Genomic DNA, 16,551 nt, shown 5'->3' on the forward strand with positions numbered 1-16,551 from the left:
TTTTAACACTGAATCTGCCCTGACGAGGCTGCAGATTATTATGATCCAATTTGGGGACCTTTCCCAGAGAATAAACTATTTTGCTTGAGGTGTTCGACTTCCCTGAGTGACAGGGAGTTTATCTCAGGAGCCCAATGACCCTTCAGGCTGGGTTTCCTTACAGGATTTTCGTGTTCTAAACCATGTCTGTGACAATCGACTTGGTGCTTTGAGCTGATCTGGCACTTGCTGCAATTGGGTTTGGTTTAGGAAGGGTTTTTTTTTGGGGGGGAGGGGTTTAATCCCTTCTATGAATGTATAATCAGGAGGGGAAGGGAGGCTGGTACATGAAACTGTGTCTTAAAAAGGAAATAGATAATCACTTAGTATAAAAGCTGCTCAGTAAAAGGGAAAGGCACAGAGAAGGGCAGCCTGGCAGCATCTCCCAGGGATGGAGACACAAGATCCCCATCACAGGAGGCACAAGGTGGCTCTTTCTTGGGGTTTCTGGTAGGTGTGTTGGGCTCACGGCCCCGTGGGTGCCTGTGCCCCCCAGGCAAGGACTTCAGTGTGCTGGGGAGAGGACTTTAATTAGCTAAAATGGGCTAACCACGATAAGCAGGAAATCGATTAGGGTAGAAACCCCGTTAATCACAGGGATGGTGCTTGCTGGGTGAAACACCTCCCTCTGTGCCACCCATCGCCAGGTATCACCGTGCCACAGGCATGGGAACAGCCACAGGCACGACACAGCAGCATCACAAGCTGCCAGCCGCCCGGCAGAGACCCTCACTTTCCCTCCACCTGCCCCCCCTCCATATCTGAAGGCTTTATTTGTTCCTTAGCACTTGTTATTTGCACTCACTGAGGCTTGATGAGGTGTCTGTCCTGTGTTAACCAAAACTCAGCCCATCAGCAGCTGTGAGGCAGCAGGTAACATCTGGGGGCGAAGCTCTTCTTCCTCACTGGCTCTGACAGCACTGGCTGCTATCTGAAAGAGAAAGTTGCAGATTCCTGAGCTGTTCATCACTGCTAATCAGCCTTTGCCTTGTAAAATTGGCTCAGCAGCTTCCCCATGCTACAAATGCATCCCTTTCCTGCAGCCCCCTGCAGCTGTCGGGGTGTGGGGCACCCCACGGTCACAAGGAGGTCCCCAGGGGGGTGCTGCAGGGCAAAGGAAAGGGGAAACACTCCCCTTGAGAGCTGGGTTGGGCAGCGAGGGGCTGGCACAGGGATGGAGACCCCATTCTGCTCCGGCCCTCAACAGCAGCTGACACATCCCCCTGCCCAGCACCCATCGCATCCCCCACACCATCCTGGCTCAGCCACCGCCGGCCCCTCGCCCACAAAAACAAACTTGACCCCGGTGCCCCCGCTCTGCCTCGCCTGGGACGTGGCCAGTGATTCATTGCCACTGCCAAAGCCCCGTGTTGACATTGAACGGGGCGTTATCGCGGGCGCCGGGGCGAGGGTGTACCTGTTGGTATAAGAACGCCGCCGCCGTGCTGCCCGCGCCCGCAGAGCCCGACTGAGGCCAGCACGGTCGCCGAGCCACCGAGATGAAGCAGCTCCTCCTCCTCCTCCTCGCCATGCTCTGCCTCTCCCTCTCCCTGGCCAGCGGCTTGAAAAGGTAAGGATGTCCCCAGGAGGGTCCTCGCTGCCTGGGGTCTCGGAGGGGCTTCGCTCCCAGGGTCCTGCCAGGGCTGAGCATGGCAGTGATGAACGGGCAGAGCTGAGCTCCCCTGGCACGGACACCCTGCGGATGCACTGGGAACACTTTGCTGGCTTGATCCCACCAGGCCATCGGCTCTGTGGCCATCTCCAGCTCTCCAGGCAGACCCCAGCAGCAGCAGTGGGCTGCGGTGGGGTCCACAGGGAGATCTGCCAGCTGTGGCCCTAGGGCTGTGCAAACAAACAGGGCAGAAATCCCCAGCATGAAGTTCCCCCTCCCAGTACCAGGCTCCTCTTCCATCAGTCACATTGAGCTCCTGCGCAGGGGCGTGTGGGGTCTCCTCACACCCTTCTCCTTGATTTCCTGCATCCCAAAACAGATCGAGCCCTCCCCCCTACCCCTTCCCCCCCCACACTTTGCTGTGCCTGGGGCTCAAAGCATTGCGGTGGGAGATGTGGGGAAGCAGGCTCTGAACCTGCATCCCGGTGGCACTGGGACCCTTAGGGCATCAGGGCATGGGCAGCACCCACAGCCCCAGGCCAGTGAGCAGGCCCTTTCCCCCCCACAGAGTGAAGCTGACACGGCACCGCTCCCTGCGGAAGATGCTGCGGGACCGTGGGCAGCTCTCCCACTTCTGGAAAGCCCACCGGCTCGACATGGTCCAGTACAGCGAGGACTGTGCTGCCTTCACAGAGTCCAACGAGCCCCTCATCAACTACCTGGATGTAAGTTCAGCAGCGCTGAGGGCTGCGGGGTGTGCAGCACCCCCAACACACGTTATGCTTGCATGAGCAGTCCCCAGTGCCCGAATTCTTCCCAGAAAGCCCACGCCTGCTAGCGAAGCAGGCTGGTGCCCCAGCGTGCCAGGGCTTGCTGCCTGCCCGTTCCTGCCTGGCTCTTTGTTCCAGGGAATATAATGATGAGAGGGGACAAGGGAGTGCATTCATAGCGGGTGCTGCATCCCCCTCCCTGCCTGCTGCTCTCCCCGAGCCCGCAGTGCTCCCAGGCACACGGCGGGGACACAGATTGCCTCCAGATCTAGCACGTATCACATGTATCTGAGAAAACCCCACCACAAAGAACCCAGGGCCAGGGGTGGAGGGTCTTCCCCAGGCTCTTCCCATGCCCCAGCAGCATGAGGGTCCCATTCCCAGAGCCCTCATGCTGTCTGCATCCCGCTGATGGGGGTTCCCTGGGGCCTGGCCCTGCAGCTGAATCCAGCAGGAAGTGGACAGCACCCACGCTCCCCATCCTGTCTTTTGTTCTCTCCCTGCCTCCTTGTTCCATAAATATTTGTCTCCGTTATTTCACCTGGCACGATGCAGCCGTGACAGGCCAAACACTGCCCCAGGGCCAGCCATCCCTGCACCGAGCCCCATCGGTTCTCTGCAGATGCCCCAGCACAGGTTCCCCTTTGCCAGGGTTTCTTGGTGTGCCAACAGCTCACGGCTCTGCTCTTTGCCAGATCGAGTATTTCGGGCAGATTGCCATCGGAACCCCCCCCCAGAACTTCACTGTGATATTTGACACAGGCTCCTCCAACCTCTGGGTGCCATCCATCTACTGCGTCAGCAAAGCCTGTGGTGAGTAGCGGGGCCCCAACCAGCTGCCTCCCCCCCAGCCAGCTGTGGTGGGACCCCAGGTGACCCCCCCACCAGCGATGCCATGGGGACTCACACAGTGCAGGGACCTTGGGGGCACCTCCCCACCCTGCTGAGCCCTCCAAGGCACACAGAGATAACTGGGATCCGTGGGGAGGGTGAGCAGGGGCAGCCTCAGAGGGTTTGTTTGCTCAGGCGCAGGCGGCAGTCACACCACCAGCACCCAGCACCATCAGCCCACAGCAGATATCGGGCTCGGTTTTTCGGCTGTTCTCCTGGGAGAGCCTTTAAACAAACAAGCCACAGCGATAGCCCATAATACCACTGGTCAGCACGGGGCTGGGTGCAGGAACAAGGCGGGTGCAGAGACCATGGTCTGGCTCCAGGCTGAACCCCGAGGGGGCTCAGTGGGTGACAAGCACCCATCATGTTCTGGCTCTGGTGCCTCAGGACACTGAAGCATCTTGGAGCATCTCAGAGCAGCCTCTGGGCTCCTCGTCTGCTCCCAGCAGAGCCCAAGGTGGGCTGGGGAAAGCAGCAGGATACTGCAGTGCCCATGGGGCTGGACTGGGGGAAGAGTCAATGCTGCTTCCGTCTGTAAAACAGGGATGGCAGAGCTTGTCTCCAGGCCACATGAAAACATTCCCTGAGTTAATCCTGCTCCCTTAAAGCTCATGCCTCTCAGGCAGATTGAAAGGGGGTAAGTTTGGTCCCTCCTCAAAATGCCAGCGTGCCTGGGTGTTGTGTGAGCAGCTCTGTCCCTCGGCAGCGTGCCCCTGACACGGGAACTCCAGTGATGCCACGCTGGCTCCGAGGCCGGTGACTGCCCCTGGCCATGGCAGGGGCTCCCAGCATCCATGGCCACGAGGTGTGAAGCGTTTCTGCTGACAGATCCCATCTCCTTCCCCAGACCAGCACGCCAAGTTTCAGCCGTCGCAGTCCAGCACGTACCAGGCCATAGGGACCCCCTTCTCCATCCAGTACGGGACTGGCAGTTTGACGGGGGTCATTGGATCTGACCAAGTAGTCGTGAGTCACCTTTGGTTTCTCCTGCTCTCAACAACATGCCTGGGACTTGCCTACAGAGACAACTGAACCTCCTCCTCCTCTTCCTCCCCGCAGGTCGAGGGCCTTGCTGTGAGCAACCAGCAGTTTGCAGAGAGCGTCAGTGAGCCGGGAAAAGCCTTCCTGGATGCCGAGTTCGATGGGATCCTGGGGCTGGCTTACCCCTCCCTGGCTGTGGATGGGGTCACCCCTGTCTTCGACAACATGATGGCACAAAATCTGGTGGAGCTGCCCATGTTCTCCGTCTACATGAGCACGTACGGACCACGTGGCTTTGCTAAGGGACGTTGCTCAGAGCTGGGCATCGCTTTCAGGGGTCAGGAGGGTCTGCTAAAATAAGGATGTTTTACTAAGATAGTAAAGGGGTGTCTGGGTACCGGGCTGAGCAGCACAGACCTCAGGACTTGCAGGAATAAAGCAAATGACCCTGAGCATTACTGGGAAGCAAGGTGGGGTCTAAACCCACCTGTTCAAAATGCAAAGTGCAGAGTAAAAGGGAGAAAATCTCTCACATCTCCTTCTCCTCCTTCTCCTCCTTCTAGGAACCCTGAATCCTCCCTGGGAGGAGAGCTGCTTTTTGGTGGCTTTGACCCCTCTCGCTTCACGGGGAACCTGAACTGGGTGCCAGTCACCCTGCAAGGGTACTGGCAGATCCAGCTGGACAAGTGAGTGGCGCTGAGTTGGGAGGGAAGGGCTGGGCTGGGGCAGAGGAACAGCATGAGTTCCTCCTGCTCTTTATCCCTTTCCTCCTCCTCCAGCATCCAGCTGGGTGGGACGGTGGCTTTCTGTGCGAACGGCTGCCAGGCCATCGTGGACACCGGCACGTCGCTCATCACAGGCCCCACCAAGGATATCAAAGAACTGCAGAGCTATATTGGTGCCACGCCTGTGGATGGAGAGGTGAGCGAGAGAGTGGGGAGAGGAGGGGGACCAAGCCCTGGGACCCCCACCCCAGCCATCCCACCGAGGAGCGCCGCTGAGCCGTCTGGCTGTCTTGCAGTACGCCGTGGAGTGTGACAACCTCAGCGTGATGCCCGATGTGACCTTCACCATCAACGGGCTCCCCTACACGCTCAGCGCTCAAGCCTACACCCTCATGGTACGGCTGCGGCTCCATCGGCACCGCCACCCCCAATTCCCAGCAGCTCTGGAGACGAAGGTGGCCCGGAGCCATCCCGGGAGCTGAGTCGCGTGTCCCGGCGGCGGGTGACAAGCCCCATGTGCACGGGACCCACAGGCACCAGTCCTGCACGTTTCCACGTGCACGAGGCTCCTGGGCTCATCCCCAGCTTTGCACTTCTTCCCCAGGAGAACAGCGACGGGATGACCTTCTGCACCAGCGGCTTCCAGGGCATGGACATCCCCCCTCCTGCCGGACCCCTCTGGATTCTGGGTGACGTTTTCATCCGTCAGTTTTACTCCGTCTTTGACCGTGGAAATAACAGGGTGGGGTTGGCCCCTGCTGTCCCTTAGGGCTGCAGCATCCCGTGAGGCAGGAGGGGAACGGAGCCACCGGGCTGCTGCCCTCGGGCAGGGCAGGGGATGTCACCACTGCATCAGTGTCCCCGGAGGTGATGAAGGCACCCGGGGACTGCGGCTGAGGAGCCCACCAGAAGTTTGGTCCACGCCAGGAAGTTGTTTCATAATGAATATAAAAATGCCTTGAGCAGCTCTGTGACCTGCTTTGCAGATTGTCTTTTGTCAAGCACAGGTCAGTGTAAGCTTTAATAAAGCAAAACCTGCCAGGATTGTGTTGGTTGGGCAACCAGTGATGTTCTCTTCAGCCAGGGGAGAGGAGATGGGACAAGGGGCAATGGGCTCAAGCTGCCCCAGGGCAGGGTCAGCTCAGATGGGAGGGAAAAGTTCTTCCCTGGCAGAGTTGTGGGGCTGTGGCACAGGCTGCCCAGGGAGGGGGCCGAGTCCCCACCCCTGGGTGTGTTTAACAGAGGGGAGATGAGGTGCTCAGGGATGTGGTTTAGCACAGGACAGGGACGGTTGGACTCGATGATCTCAAAGGGCTTTTCCAACCTGGTGATTCTGTGGTTCTGTGCTGTGATTAGCACAGCAGCAGCCCTGCAGAACTTGGTGGGATGCCCTGGAGGATTAAATCCTCCTTCCCTGATCCCTGCCCTCCTACCTGGTGAGCTTAAAGCCTCAGGGGACCCATGGCACTGCCAGTGCTGCTTGCTCGGTGTTACTGGAGTCTCCCAGCTCTGGAAGGAGCCATGGTGGTGCAGGAGATGCTGCTGCTGCTCCGGGCCAGCACTGGACCTGAAAGGTTGTCGTCCATGGTCCTTGGCTGTGGCAGGAGAGGACACTTTGCTCACGTAAAGCAGAAAGTCCCTGGAGGGCTGTGGGCATCCCCAAGCTCCCCGCTGAGCCCGAGGCGATGGCTGCGGGCAGGGGCAGGGCAGGGGCTGCGGCACCGGTGGGGTTACCAGGAAAACGTGTCCCTTCAGCAGAGCCAGCTGGTGCTGATGAACAAGAAGGTAACCAGGAACCTGGGGAGGCCCTGGGGCTCTTTCTGTGCCACAGAACTTCCAGAAAAACCAGTGATTTCCAGGGAATTTTGCTTTGGCCTCCTCCCTGGGCGTTCGCAAAGACACAGGTGGTTAGTGGGGGCTGGAAGCAGCAGAGGGCAAACCAGCTGTGTGTTGCCAAGATCCAGAGACACCAGCTGGGCTGGCTCAAAGGGTGGGGGGGTCTGTGAGGTTGTGGGGGGTTGTGGGGGGGTTGCAAGGCTCCCCCTGAGTCACTGCAGAACATGTGACTTGCTGACAGCACAAGGGATGTGGGGCAAAGAATGAGCAATCATGGCTTGTGCGTGATGCATCCGAGACAGACATGGACGGGGGTGAGAAAGGGAAGCCCAGAGAGGGGTTATTTTTATCTGTGCCTGTGCTCAGCTTGGCTGGCTGACACAGCACCAAGGCCCTGCAGCAGCCTGGCGTCGAGGGTCCCCGTGGCCAGTCCTTCCCAGCTGCTGCATCCCTCCCAGACCGGCCCTTGGGGTTGGATCTGGGAGCACCAGGAAATCCAGATCTGGTTGTAAACTCTGTGGCTTGGTCTCTGTTTGTAACAAAAGAACATATCTGCTTTGCTCAGAAACATCGATTGTGTGGTGACCAACATATGGCTCCTGCACCCATTCCTGTATTGACTGCACCTCAGTTCTCCAGATAAGGTGCTGGGGAAGGGGGAGCTGAACAAAGGTCTCCTCTCCCTCTTCCAGCTTAACTCTTGGCACGCCAAGGTGCTGCTGGGCACCAGCCCATCACGGCAGCCACAGGCACTGGGGGAGCATCCAGCTTCCCCAGCATGAGGGACCACCTGGTGACCCCAAACACTGGCTGGTAGTGAGAGCACTGCTCTGGTGCTGGGTCCTCTCTGGATCCCAGAGCATCCCATGTCTTCTCAGGGGGCCCTGTCCAGCCCCCCTCCCCACATTCAGGGGACTTCGCTCCAACATATGCTGAGCATCCCTACAGGGACCATCCAGGCTCCCTCTGTCCCCAGGGAGCAGAGGTGGCCAAAGAGCCATAAGGAACCATTGAATCCCTTGTACACCATTTGCTTTCTGTCCCTTCCCAACTTCTCACTGCCCTGTGAGCCTTGGCACAGGGAACAGCCCATCCTGTCCTTGTTCACACGCGTCTTTCCTCTGGACGTGGCAGCCTGTTTCACCATCTCTGAGCTGCAAGATCTTCCTCATAGTCACAGGGCACAAAAAAAAGGACACTTTTTGTGCTCAGAATCGCTGACGTGGTGAAGCAATCAGGACAGGATTGTAGCTGTGGTTGCAGAAGCTGCTGAGCAATACGCTGGCCATTGCCTCCTCGACATCATCTCTTTCACTGCCTTCATCCAGGGTGAAGCTCACATGGCTGCACCAGGAGCAGAAAGGTGAGTGTGAGCTTCAGGAAAAATCCCTTTTCTTGTGAAATCAGACAAAAGCTGGAGCCAGGCAGGGCGCCCTGATGGGTACAGCCCCTCCTGCCCAAAAGCAGAAGTGAGCACAGGCTGCAGCAACGCAACCACAAGCTTCATCTCCACTGGAGTGGAGAGGCATCGATCATCTGACCGGGTGAGCAACTTCATCCCACCAGGCTCGGAGGGACACGCGGAGAGGAACGAGGGCAGAAGTAGTTGAGGCGGGGGAGAGACTGGACAAAGGACACAGAGTCTCCCTGCAAGGGCAAAGGTGAAGCAGCGTGACGAAAATAGGCTGAAGACAGGGATTAGGAGAGACCTGCTGCAAGGAAACCTCAGCCTTTGACCCACCGCCGGTGAGAACTGGCTCAGGTTCCTCTTCTGTTTCATCCCAGCTCCTCCCTTCACTTGCCCCATGGGGGGAAAAACCAGATTTTTCTGGCCAGACAGGTCCCAAAATTACACCTGGGAAGGAGGGGGAGGAGGAGGGCTTGTGCTGCTGAGTGCAGTGATCTTCCCTGAGATCCCACGAGAGATGTCTGCAGGAAAGAATAATCTGCAGCAATGAGGGCAGCCAGTGGAAAAGCAAAAGGCAGGGACCTCAGAGGGACCCTGCATCCCCGGGCCTGGGGTGGCTCCGAGGCCACCAGCAGTTGTTGGTCAGGGTGAGGGGGCTGGGAGGGCTCACGGATGAGGGGGACACCCCAATCCCAATGTAAACCCCAAATATTGAATGCTTGGCAAAGGCTGAGGACCTGCCCTTGCATGCACAGCTCTGCCTGTGCAGCCACGACTGAGTGGGTGCTCCTGTGCCAAAGAGCCATGGCTGATGGGCTGGAGCTCAGAGGGATGGCCAGAGGCTTCCTCAGTTGCTCCATGGTGGCAACTGAGACCCCTAAAATCCCCCCTGCCAGCTTAACACATCTTCCTTTAGGAGATGCCACGGGCTCCGGTTACTGGGGCTCCCATCCTGATGTGGTCCCCTCCTTTTATGGTGCCCGTGGGGTGCTGGCGGTGGCCATGGGTGCTGGGTGGGAGTCCCTATGGATGTAGGGATGTGACACAGTGTACTGGGGTGCTGATCCTGCTTCCCACCCTCGCCTCTCCTGCCTGCAAAAGGGGATGAAACCACACAGAGCCCCCCAGCCCCCACAAAGGGACTGAGCCCCCAGCCCCACCTTAACTGCCACTGTCCCCCCACTGTCCCCAGCTCCCACAGCCGCTTTTCCAGTCCCACATTATGGGAGCTGCCTGAGCCAAGTCCGGGGTGGCTCCCGCCGGTACCAGGGATGCTGCCGATAGCCCTGACAGGGTTTTGTTCCCAGCCCAGCAGGGAGGCAGGTGAGGGGTCCCCAGGGGTGGGTAAAGGGCACCGGGGGAGGAGAGGAGCGGCCAGCAGTCAACCCCAAACCCCAGCGGATGGGGAGAACCTTGTTCTCTTTTCCCTCTCAGCCCCAAGGCGGGGAGTGCCCGGCAGAGGACAGGGAACCGCTGTGACATCCCAGCACCCGCCCGTGGCTCCTCCACCGGCTCCGTCAGGATCTCAGCCCCTTTCTGCTGATGTCACGGCGCGGGGCCCCACAGCCGCCTTCCCCAGGCGCGGGCTGGCAGGAATCAGCGCCGGGGCTGGCCGCCCTTCCCCGGATCCTCCTCTCTCTCGTCTCTTCCCTCCCCTGAAACGGAGCTGAGAGCCTTGGCCACCCGGCAGCCGGATGCCTCGGCAGGTGAGTGCACTGCCCCACAGCCCCTCCGGCCCCTGAGACTGTGGCTGAGCCCACGGCTGAGCAGGGGACCCCCAGAGCAACAGCCGGCAGGCAAAAAAGCTTGCGAACCCCCCTTTTCTGTTTAAAACTCCCTGGCCTTGGAGAAAACTGTCCAGTGCTGGCAAAAGAACTGGGACGTTTGTGCCTGCGGGGACATGAGGCTTTGGCTGTGCTGAGGATGCTGCCGGGCTGGGGTGGCAGAGGGGGTGTGGGAGAGCCTAGACCCCCCCTGCCCCCTCAGAACTGAGAGCAGCCCAGGCAGGGGCGATGTGCCAAGGGGGAACGGCGCAGGCCTGGCCAACGCATCGGGAAAAAATGCTGAGATGAGGCTGTCAGTGTTTCCGTCTGCGGCTTGGCCGGTGCCGTGCCTGACGCTGCCGCATGGACGGGGCTGCCGGGACCCGCGGAGGATGCTTGTCCCTGCTTGGGGAGGGGGTTTGCTGGAGATGCTCGGGGCTCTGCCTCGGGGTGGCCGGCATGGAGCACGTGGGGACAGCAGGACGTGTTGGGGGTTCAGCCTGTGGGGAGCTTTTCGGGGTGCTCCTGGGCTGGGCGCATCCCTGGGCTGTACTCAGGGGACTCAGACTTAAGTTTCATTAATAAATGTAATTCTCCCCGGGACCCCGGTGTGTGCCAGAGTCAGGGGGAGGGAACGTGCTTTGGAGGAAGAGGGAGGGGCAGGGGAGCAGCTCAGAGCAGCTTCCAAGGGTGATGAATCGGTGCGGCGCAGTGGCGTGTCGGGACCTGCACCAGCACCCTGGGAGCTGGTCCTGGGCGGTGACGTGGGCTGGGATGGGCAGGGGAATCTCTGCCGACACCACCCCCGGGACGTGAACCCAGCGGGGTGCTGGCACAGCACGGACACGGTGCGGGCTTGGTGCACACACGGGGGTGTCCGGGGCCCTGGGTAGCCAGGGTGGGAATGCAGAGAGGTTGCAGGGAGCAGCGGCTGCTCCCACACCTCTGCCAGTGTCACAGGGTTCACTGGCAGCCGGTCCCACCCCCACAGCCAGGTGCCCCCTCTTGTCCCGCAGGGCCCGTCCATGGATGCCAGCAAGAAGGTGGATCTGAAGATAATTATCATAGGAGCTCTGGGGTAAGGAGCGGTGCCAGCGATGGGAGGGAAGCTCCACACGTGTCCTTCCCGTGACCAACCCCGGGAGCAAACCCTCACCCGTGTCCCTTCCCTCCTGCCAGCGTGGGCAAAACCTCCCTCCTGCACCAGTACGTGCACAAGACGTTTTACGAAGACTACCGCACCACGCTGGGCGCCAGCATCCTGACCAAAGTCGTCGTTGTGGACAACACATCCCTGAAAATGCAGGTGAGCCAGGCTGGGACCACCTGGGATACCCACCTGAAGCCCTGCGTGTGCATCCCTCCATGCCCCGCTGTCCCCAGGCGCATGCGGGGGTCAGGAGGTGTGGGGGGGGGGTGGGGGGTGGGGGGCTGCATTTGCAGGGCCTGATTTTCAGCTGAACAGAGCGCAGGGCTGTGAACACCCACACTGCTCATGTCAGTGTCTGGACTGTGCCCTTCTCTGCCCTAGATCTGGGACACAGGGGGACAGGAGCGATTCCGGTCCATGGTGTCAACCTTCTACAAAGGCTCGGACGGCTGCATGCTGGCCTTTGACGTGACGGACAGGGAGTCCTTCGAGTCCCTGGACAACTGGAGAGATGACTTCCTGGAGAAGGTCATTCCAAGGGAGCAAGGATTCCCCATGGTCGTGCTGGGGAACAAAATAGACATCTGTGATCGGCAGGTAAGGGTGGAGGAGAGCGAGCGGGGTGTGTGGGATGGGATGTTTTAGTGCCCAATGGCTTAGGAGCCTGTTGAACCAGCCTTGCTCTGATGCTCACATGAAAACTAGGGCTTCCAGGCATGGAGCTGCCAGGACCCCAGTGCTGCCACCTTCCCTGTGCCTCTTGGGGGGCATAAGCAGCATCCCACCACTGCCCATCACAGCAGGGACCGTCCCCACTGAAGACAGCAGGGACGAAGCATCTCAGCTGCCTGCAGCACCAGCATCCTGCCCTCACCCAGCAGCACCAGTCCCCTCCGGCCAGCTCCCAGTGCAGGGCTGTGTGTGGCTCCATCCTCCTTTCCCACAGGTACCCAAGGAAATTGCCTCTGCCTGGTGCAAGGAGAAAGACATCCCGTACTTTGAAGTCAGCGCCAAGAACAACATCAACGTCGCAGAGGCTTTCGAGACCCTGGCAAAGCAGGCGTTAACAACGGTGAGCATCCCTCCGGCACCCCGCCCGGCCAGGCAGCAGGGATGCAGGTGGGAGCCGGGCTCAGATGCTCCCTGGAGGTGATCCGACCGACCCTCTCAGCCCACCCTCTGGTGCAGGATCCACCTTCCATTGATATTTCTAATATATCTTGTGTTTGTGGCACGTCGGAGAAGCCCGGGGAGGGAAACACGTCGGGGGTTGGTTTCCTGAGGGAGATGTAAGGCGAGTGAGGGATGAATGAGAGCTGACAGGGCGGGAGGCGCGGCAGCGCGCCGGCAGTGTCCTCTAGCGGCCACCCCACGGGGACCTTCGTGTCCCCACGCCACGCAAACGGGGTGACCTCACTGCGCGGTGACAGCGGGCGGCTTGTCCCTGGCTTTGGTCTTTAATCACGAACCAGGACTCAGCCCGCGCAGGCTGACCCGGAGCTGACCACGCTCACCCCGGGCTCTTCTCTCTTTTTCTCCAGTACAAGGGGATTTTTGAGAGTTATTTAACCGACTCCATCAAGCTCACCCCCAACGACAAGCCCAAGAGGAGCTGCTGCTGACCCCGGGCTGTCCTGTGCAAGCACCACCCAGCCCAGCACCCTGCGATGCCCAGGGCTGGAGCCCTGCCCGGGGGGTCCATGCCCCCCAGCCACCCCAGCCCGGCTCCAGAGGTTTGCCAAGCCAGGACACAGGGCTGACCCTGCTCAACACACCAGGCTGAGCATCCCACGGTGCTTGCTGCATCCCACAGCTCTGGAGCAGCTCTTCAATCCAGCAGCTTCCCAATTGCCACTGTGTCACAGTGGGTCTGTTCCCCTGGATCTGCTGCCGTGTGGCACCTGAGTGGGTGACACCCCCCACCCCCCCGCAGTGACGGTGCCAGGGAGCCGGGCAGAGCTTCTCCAGAGGCCTCAGCTGCACAGGAGACCCTTCCCAGCACGTGAACTGGTGTCCCCACACACTCAGGATGCTCACGGTGTGTAGGGGCTGTCCTGGGGGGGAAGGAGTGGGGCTGGTGACCACGGCACAGGTCTGAGAGCAGCTGGGTCCCCTCGCAGGGTCAGCTGCTGTAGGTGTAACTGTTTGTGCCTCAGTTTCCCCCTCACTGGTGAGGCTCTTCACTAAAGCACTTTTTTTTTTTTAAAAAAAAAAAAAGGAAATTAAATATTTCAGTTTTATTTATATATACGTGTCACAAAGTGCTCCTGTGGTCTGGCAGCAGGAAAAATGGGGTGGGGGCTCCAGGCTCTTGCTTTGTCCCATGGGCCATGCTCCAGGCTTTCCTCTGGTGAAGCCAGGAGCACTGAGCCTGCGCCAGCTCCTCAGGGCTGGGGGAGGCATTTTGGGGCTGGATTATTTCCCCCCCCCCCCCCGTGCAGATTTCGGGTCAGAGGTGAAAAGAGGCGTCTGGGGCATCGTGCGCAGTGGGGGTGTGGGGATCAGCCGGGGCGGCTGTCGGCAGAGGGAGCCCGCTGGGAGCAGAGCCCAGCACCGGCTTCTCTTCTTGCATCCATCCCGCTCCGGCTCGGTGACCTTGGAGAAGCGGTGTGGAGGTGTAGGCTGGCTCTGGCCGGCGAGGTGGCCACGGCCACCCCGTGCCACGTTCCCTGCAGCCTTGGGAGCCATATCCCTGGCGCTGGATGCAGGGCTGGATGGACCTGGGGAGACCCCCCCAGCCAGGCACCATGCCGATGGGTCTCCATGGGACCTCCTGCCCTCTCACCAGCCTCCTCCAGACCCATCCACACCGACCACAGAGCTTCCCAGGTTTACAGGGACTCTGTCCCGGCATTCCCGGACCTTTCAGGGAGCAGCAGCCCCATCGTGGCCGTTCCACACCCAGCACCACCGAGCTGGGACACCAGCTGGGACCAGCACCCGTCTGTGGCAGGGCGCGGGGGCAGTGGGTGTGTGTGGGCAGGGTGAAACCCGAGCGAGGGCTCGCTGGGGGCTGCTGCACTCAGACTGCCGGTATCGGGAGAGGCACGTAGAGACGTTCCCACCCCCCTCCTTACGCAACACAGCCTGTTTATTTGGGCACCAAGCCGGGAGAGGATTTGTCCCTTAATATTAGGAGGAGAGGGTCATTAACTCTTCCCTCCCCGAGCTCCACATGCCCATTCCCCCTGTACCCCGAGGCACACCCCCAGCCAGGCTCCACAGCCTGCCTGAAACCCCCCCCCCCCATGCACTGGCATCACCAGTGAGATGCAACCCCCATCCCTGCACGGCGCTGAGCATCACCCAGGTCTGTGTGGACGGTGGGTGTTAAACACCATCCCCATTGATAACTTTACTGTTTCTAATGACACCCTTTGCCCAGCAGCTCACAGCGCTGGAGGCAGATGCAAACTTGATCCATTTTCTCCCAGCAAGCAGCAGTTTGGACACCCAGAGCAGAGCAGGGCAAACAAACATGCTCAGCAGAGCAGATGCTCCTTCGGCCAGGGCTGACCAGCCACTGGTGTGTGCTCAGGGCTGCTGGGGATGCTGTAGCCTGGGAGCAGCAGAAGCCAGAGCCAGGTGGGAGCTGCAGACCAGGCTGCCTGGCAAGGGGTGGCCAGAAGCGTGTTGCAGCACCCAGTCAAGCCACGGTCAGACCATGGGCAGCAGGTGCCCATACTCCCCTCACCAGGGGCTGAGACTCTGGGCTTGGACTGAGCAGATGGAGAACAGTGGGACCCAAGCACTTCGTGTGGCCACAGAGCATTGTTCCAGGCACAGTAATTAAGGCTGTGTAAGGGACTGCAACCTTGGGTTGGCATCCCCTCCTACAGAGACCCCAGCTAGAGCTCCTCACAGATGTGCAGCACCATGGTGGAGCTGACCACGGCCATGAAGCTTCCCTTCTCCCACCATTCATCACAGGTAGGAGCGCTGGCTCCTACATCCCTGGCAGCCCCGGGATGGTGGGGGTCGCCTTGGGAATCCCCCCTCCAGGAAGACCAGGAGACCGCAGGAGGTGGCACGGGGCCAGGCAGGATGCTGGCAGGAGCCACCAGAGGTGCTGAGCTGGTAACACCAACCCTGGGCCGAAACATGATAAAGGATGGGGGCGGGGGGAGGTTTGCACCACGTCGGATTAACAAGGTCAGCTCAAGACTTTCTCAGGGTGAAAATCAAAGGGGAAAAATATTTGCCTTGTGTGACTCAGTGAGTTCCCGTGCAGCCAGCGGTACCAGCTCACCCCGGCGGGGGCCTGGCCCACGGTGATAGTCAAGAAACCAAATCAACCCCTTGCCCTCCTGCTGTCCTACCCCATGCTGCTGTATTTAATGAGTCAAAGATGCTTCCGAGCTGTGATGCCGTGTTTAATGAGTCAAAGATGCTCCTGAGCTGCGATGCCCGGCTCTGCTCGCGTGCTCGGCCAGCACAGCCCAGCCAGGCTGCACCTCAGCCTTCCCAGGTTTTAATTCACCCATCAAAACTACATAAAAAAAGCAGTAAAACCCCAGCATGAGGATGCTGATCACCACATGGAAACCAATCCTGCCCTGGCAGCACATGTGGAAGAGCTGCCCTCAGTATTTGCAGGATCACCCTGAATCCTTCACTCCCAGCTGTGGTTTGCTGCGGTGCCTCTGATGTTTAATTACTCCTCCCAACAGCTCTTCCACCTTCCACCATCCCCATGTGCTCTAAAAAGGCAGCAAGGGCTCCACGTTATGTGCTGTAATCAGGCTGGTCGAGCTCTGGCCGGTTCTGGGTGCAGGAGGCTGGTTAGAGCCCGTGGCTTTGCTTTGCAAGGTGCCTCTCTCAGGGCTGCGGGGCAGCAGCTCCTCCGTGGCTCCTCCGTGGCTCCTCCATGGCTCCTCCATGGCTCCCTGCCTGCAAACACACCCCAGCAGCCCAGGGACAGGCAGTGTGTCCATCCCCCCCCCAGCCCAGGGGGCACAGTGCTGGGTGGGATTCAATTCCTGTGAATAAAGTAGCTTGAAATGCGCAGAGCAGGTTTTAAGGGGAGAAATAATAATGAGTTTTTCCTGTCCTCAAGGAGAAGATCCGTTAGCCCAGAGCTGGGATTGAGGGCAGGGCAGCGGCTTCAGCCACTTCACGATGTTAAAAGCAAACAACACGATAAAGCCCGGAGGTTCAAAGCTCCAGGGAAGCCTTTCAAGGGCTTCAGATCCGAAGAACAAGATCACGGCGCGGAGCAAAGCCCTACCTCTGCCCTCCTCCGCTGCCGGCAGCAGGGTGGAAGGGTGTCAGCTCAAGGCTCTGCAGGCTCCCTGTGCCGTGCTCGGACGCGCCCGGTGCCTCACGCGTGCAGCAGCGCCGGCCCCGTGCTGGGCACCGCTCACTCATTAACCA

At 59.8% G+C, this 16,551-nt stretch overlaps 2 protein-coding genes across 2 annotated transcripts; both read left to right on the top strand.

The window, feature by feature from the left end:
• Positions 1–1,538: 1,538 nt before the first annotated feature.
• On the top strand, positions 1,539–5,790 carry CTSE (cathepsin E; the record flags this gene model as incomplete). Its single annotated transcript, XM_084275781.1, has 9 exons — positions 1,539–1,609; positions 2,220–2,376; positions 3,117–3,234; positions 4,163–4,281; positions 4,375–4,574; positions 4,860–4,982; positions 5,076–5,217; positions 5,318–5,416; positions 5,626–5,790. The coding sequence occupies 9 exons, from the start codon at positions 1,539–1,541 to the stop codon at positions 5,788–5,790; spliced, it is 1,194 nt and encodes a 397-aa protein (XP_084131907.1).
• Positions 5,791–9,807: 4,017 nt separating this feature from the next.
• RAB7B (RAB7B, member RAS oncogene family) lies at positions 9,808–13,398 on the top strand (the record flags this gene model as incomplete). Its single annotated transcript, XM_084275903.1, is given in 8 exon segments — positions 9,808–9,850; positions 9,853–9,932; positions 9,936–9,971; positions 11,045–11,106; positions 11,208–11,334; positions 11,560–11,775; positions 12,125–12,250; positions 12,720–13,398. Coding segments are annotated over 8 exon segments (771 nt in total). The 3' UTR covers positions 12,801–13,398.
• Positions 13,399–16,551: the final 3,153 nt, after the last annotated feature.

This window comes from Gallinula chloropus, assembly GCF_964237585.1.
Source record: "Gallinula chloropus genome assembly, chromosome: 27".
NCBI lineage: Eukaryota > Metazoa > Chordata > Aves > Gruiformes > Rallidae > Gallinula > Gallinula chloropus.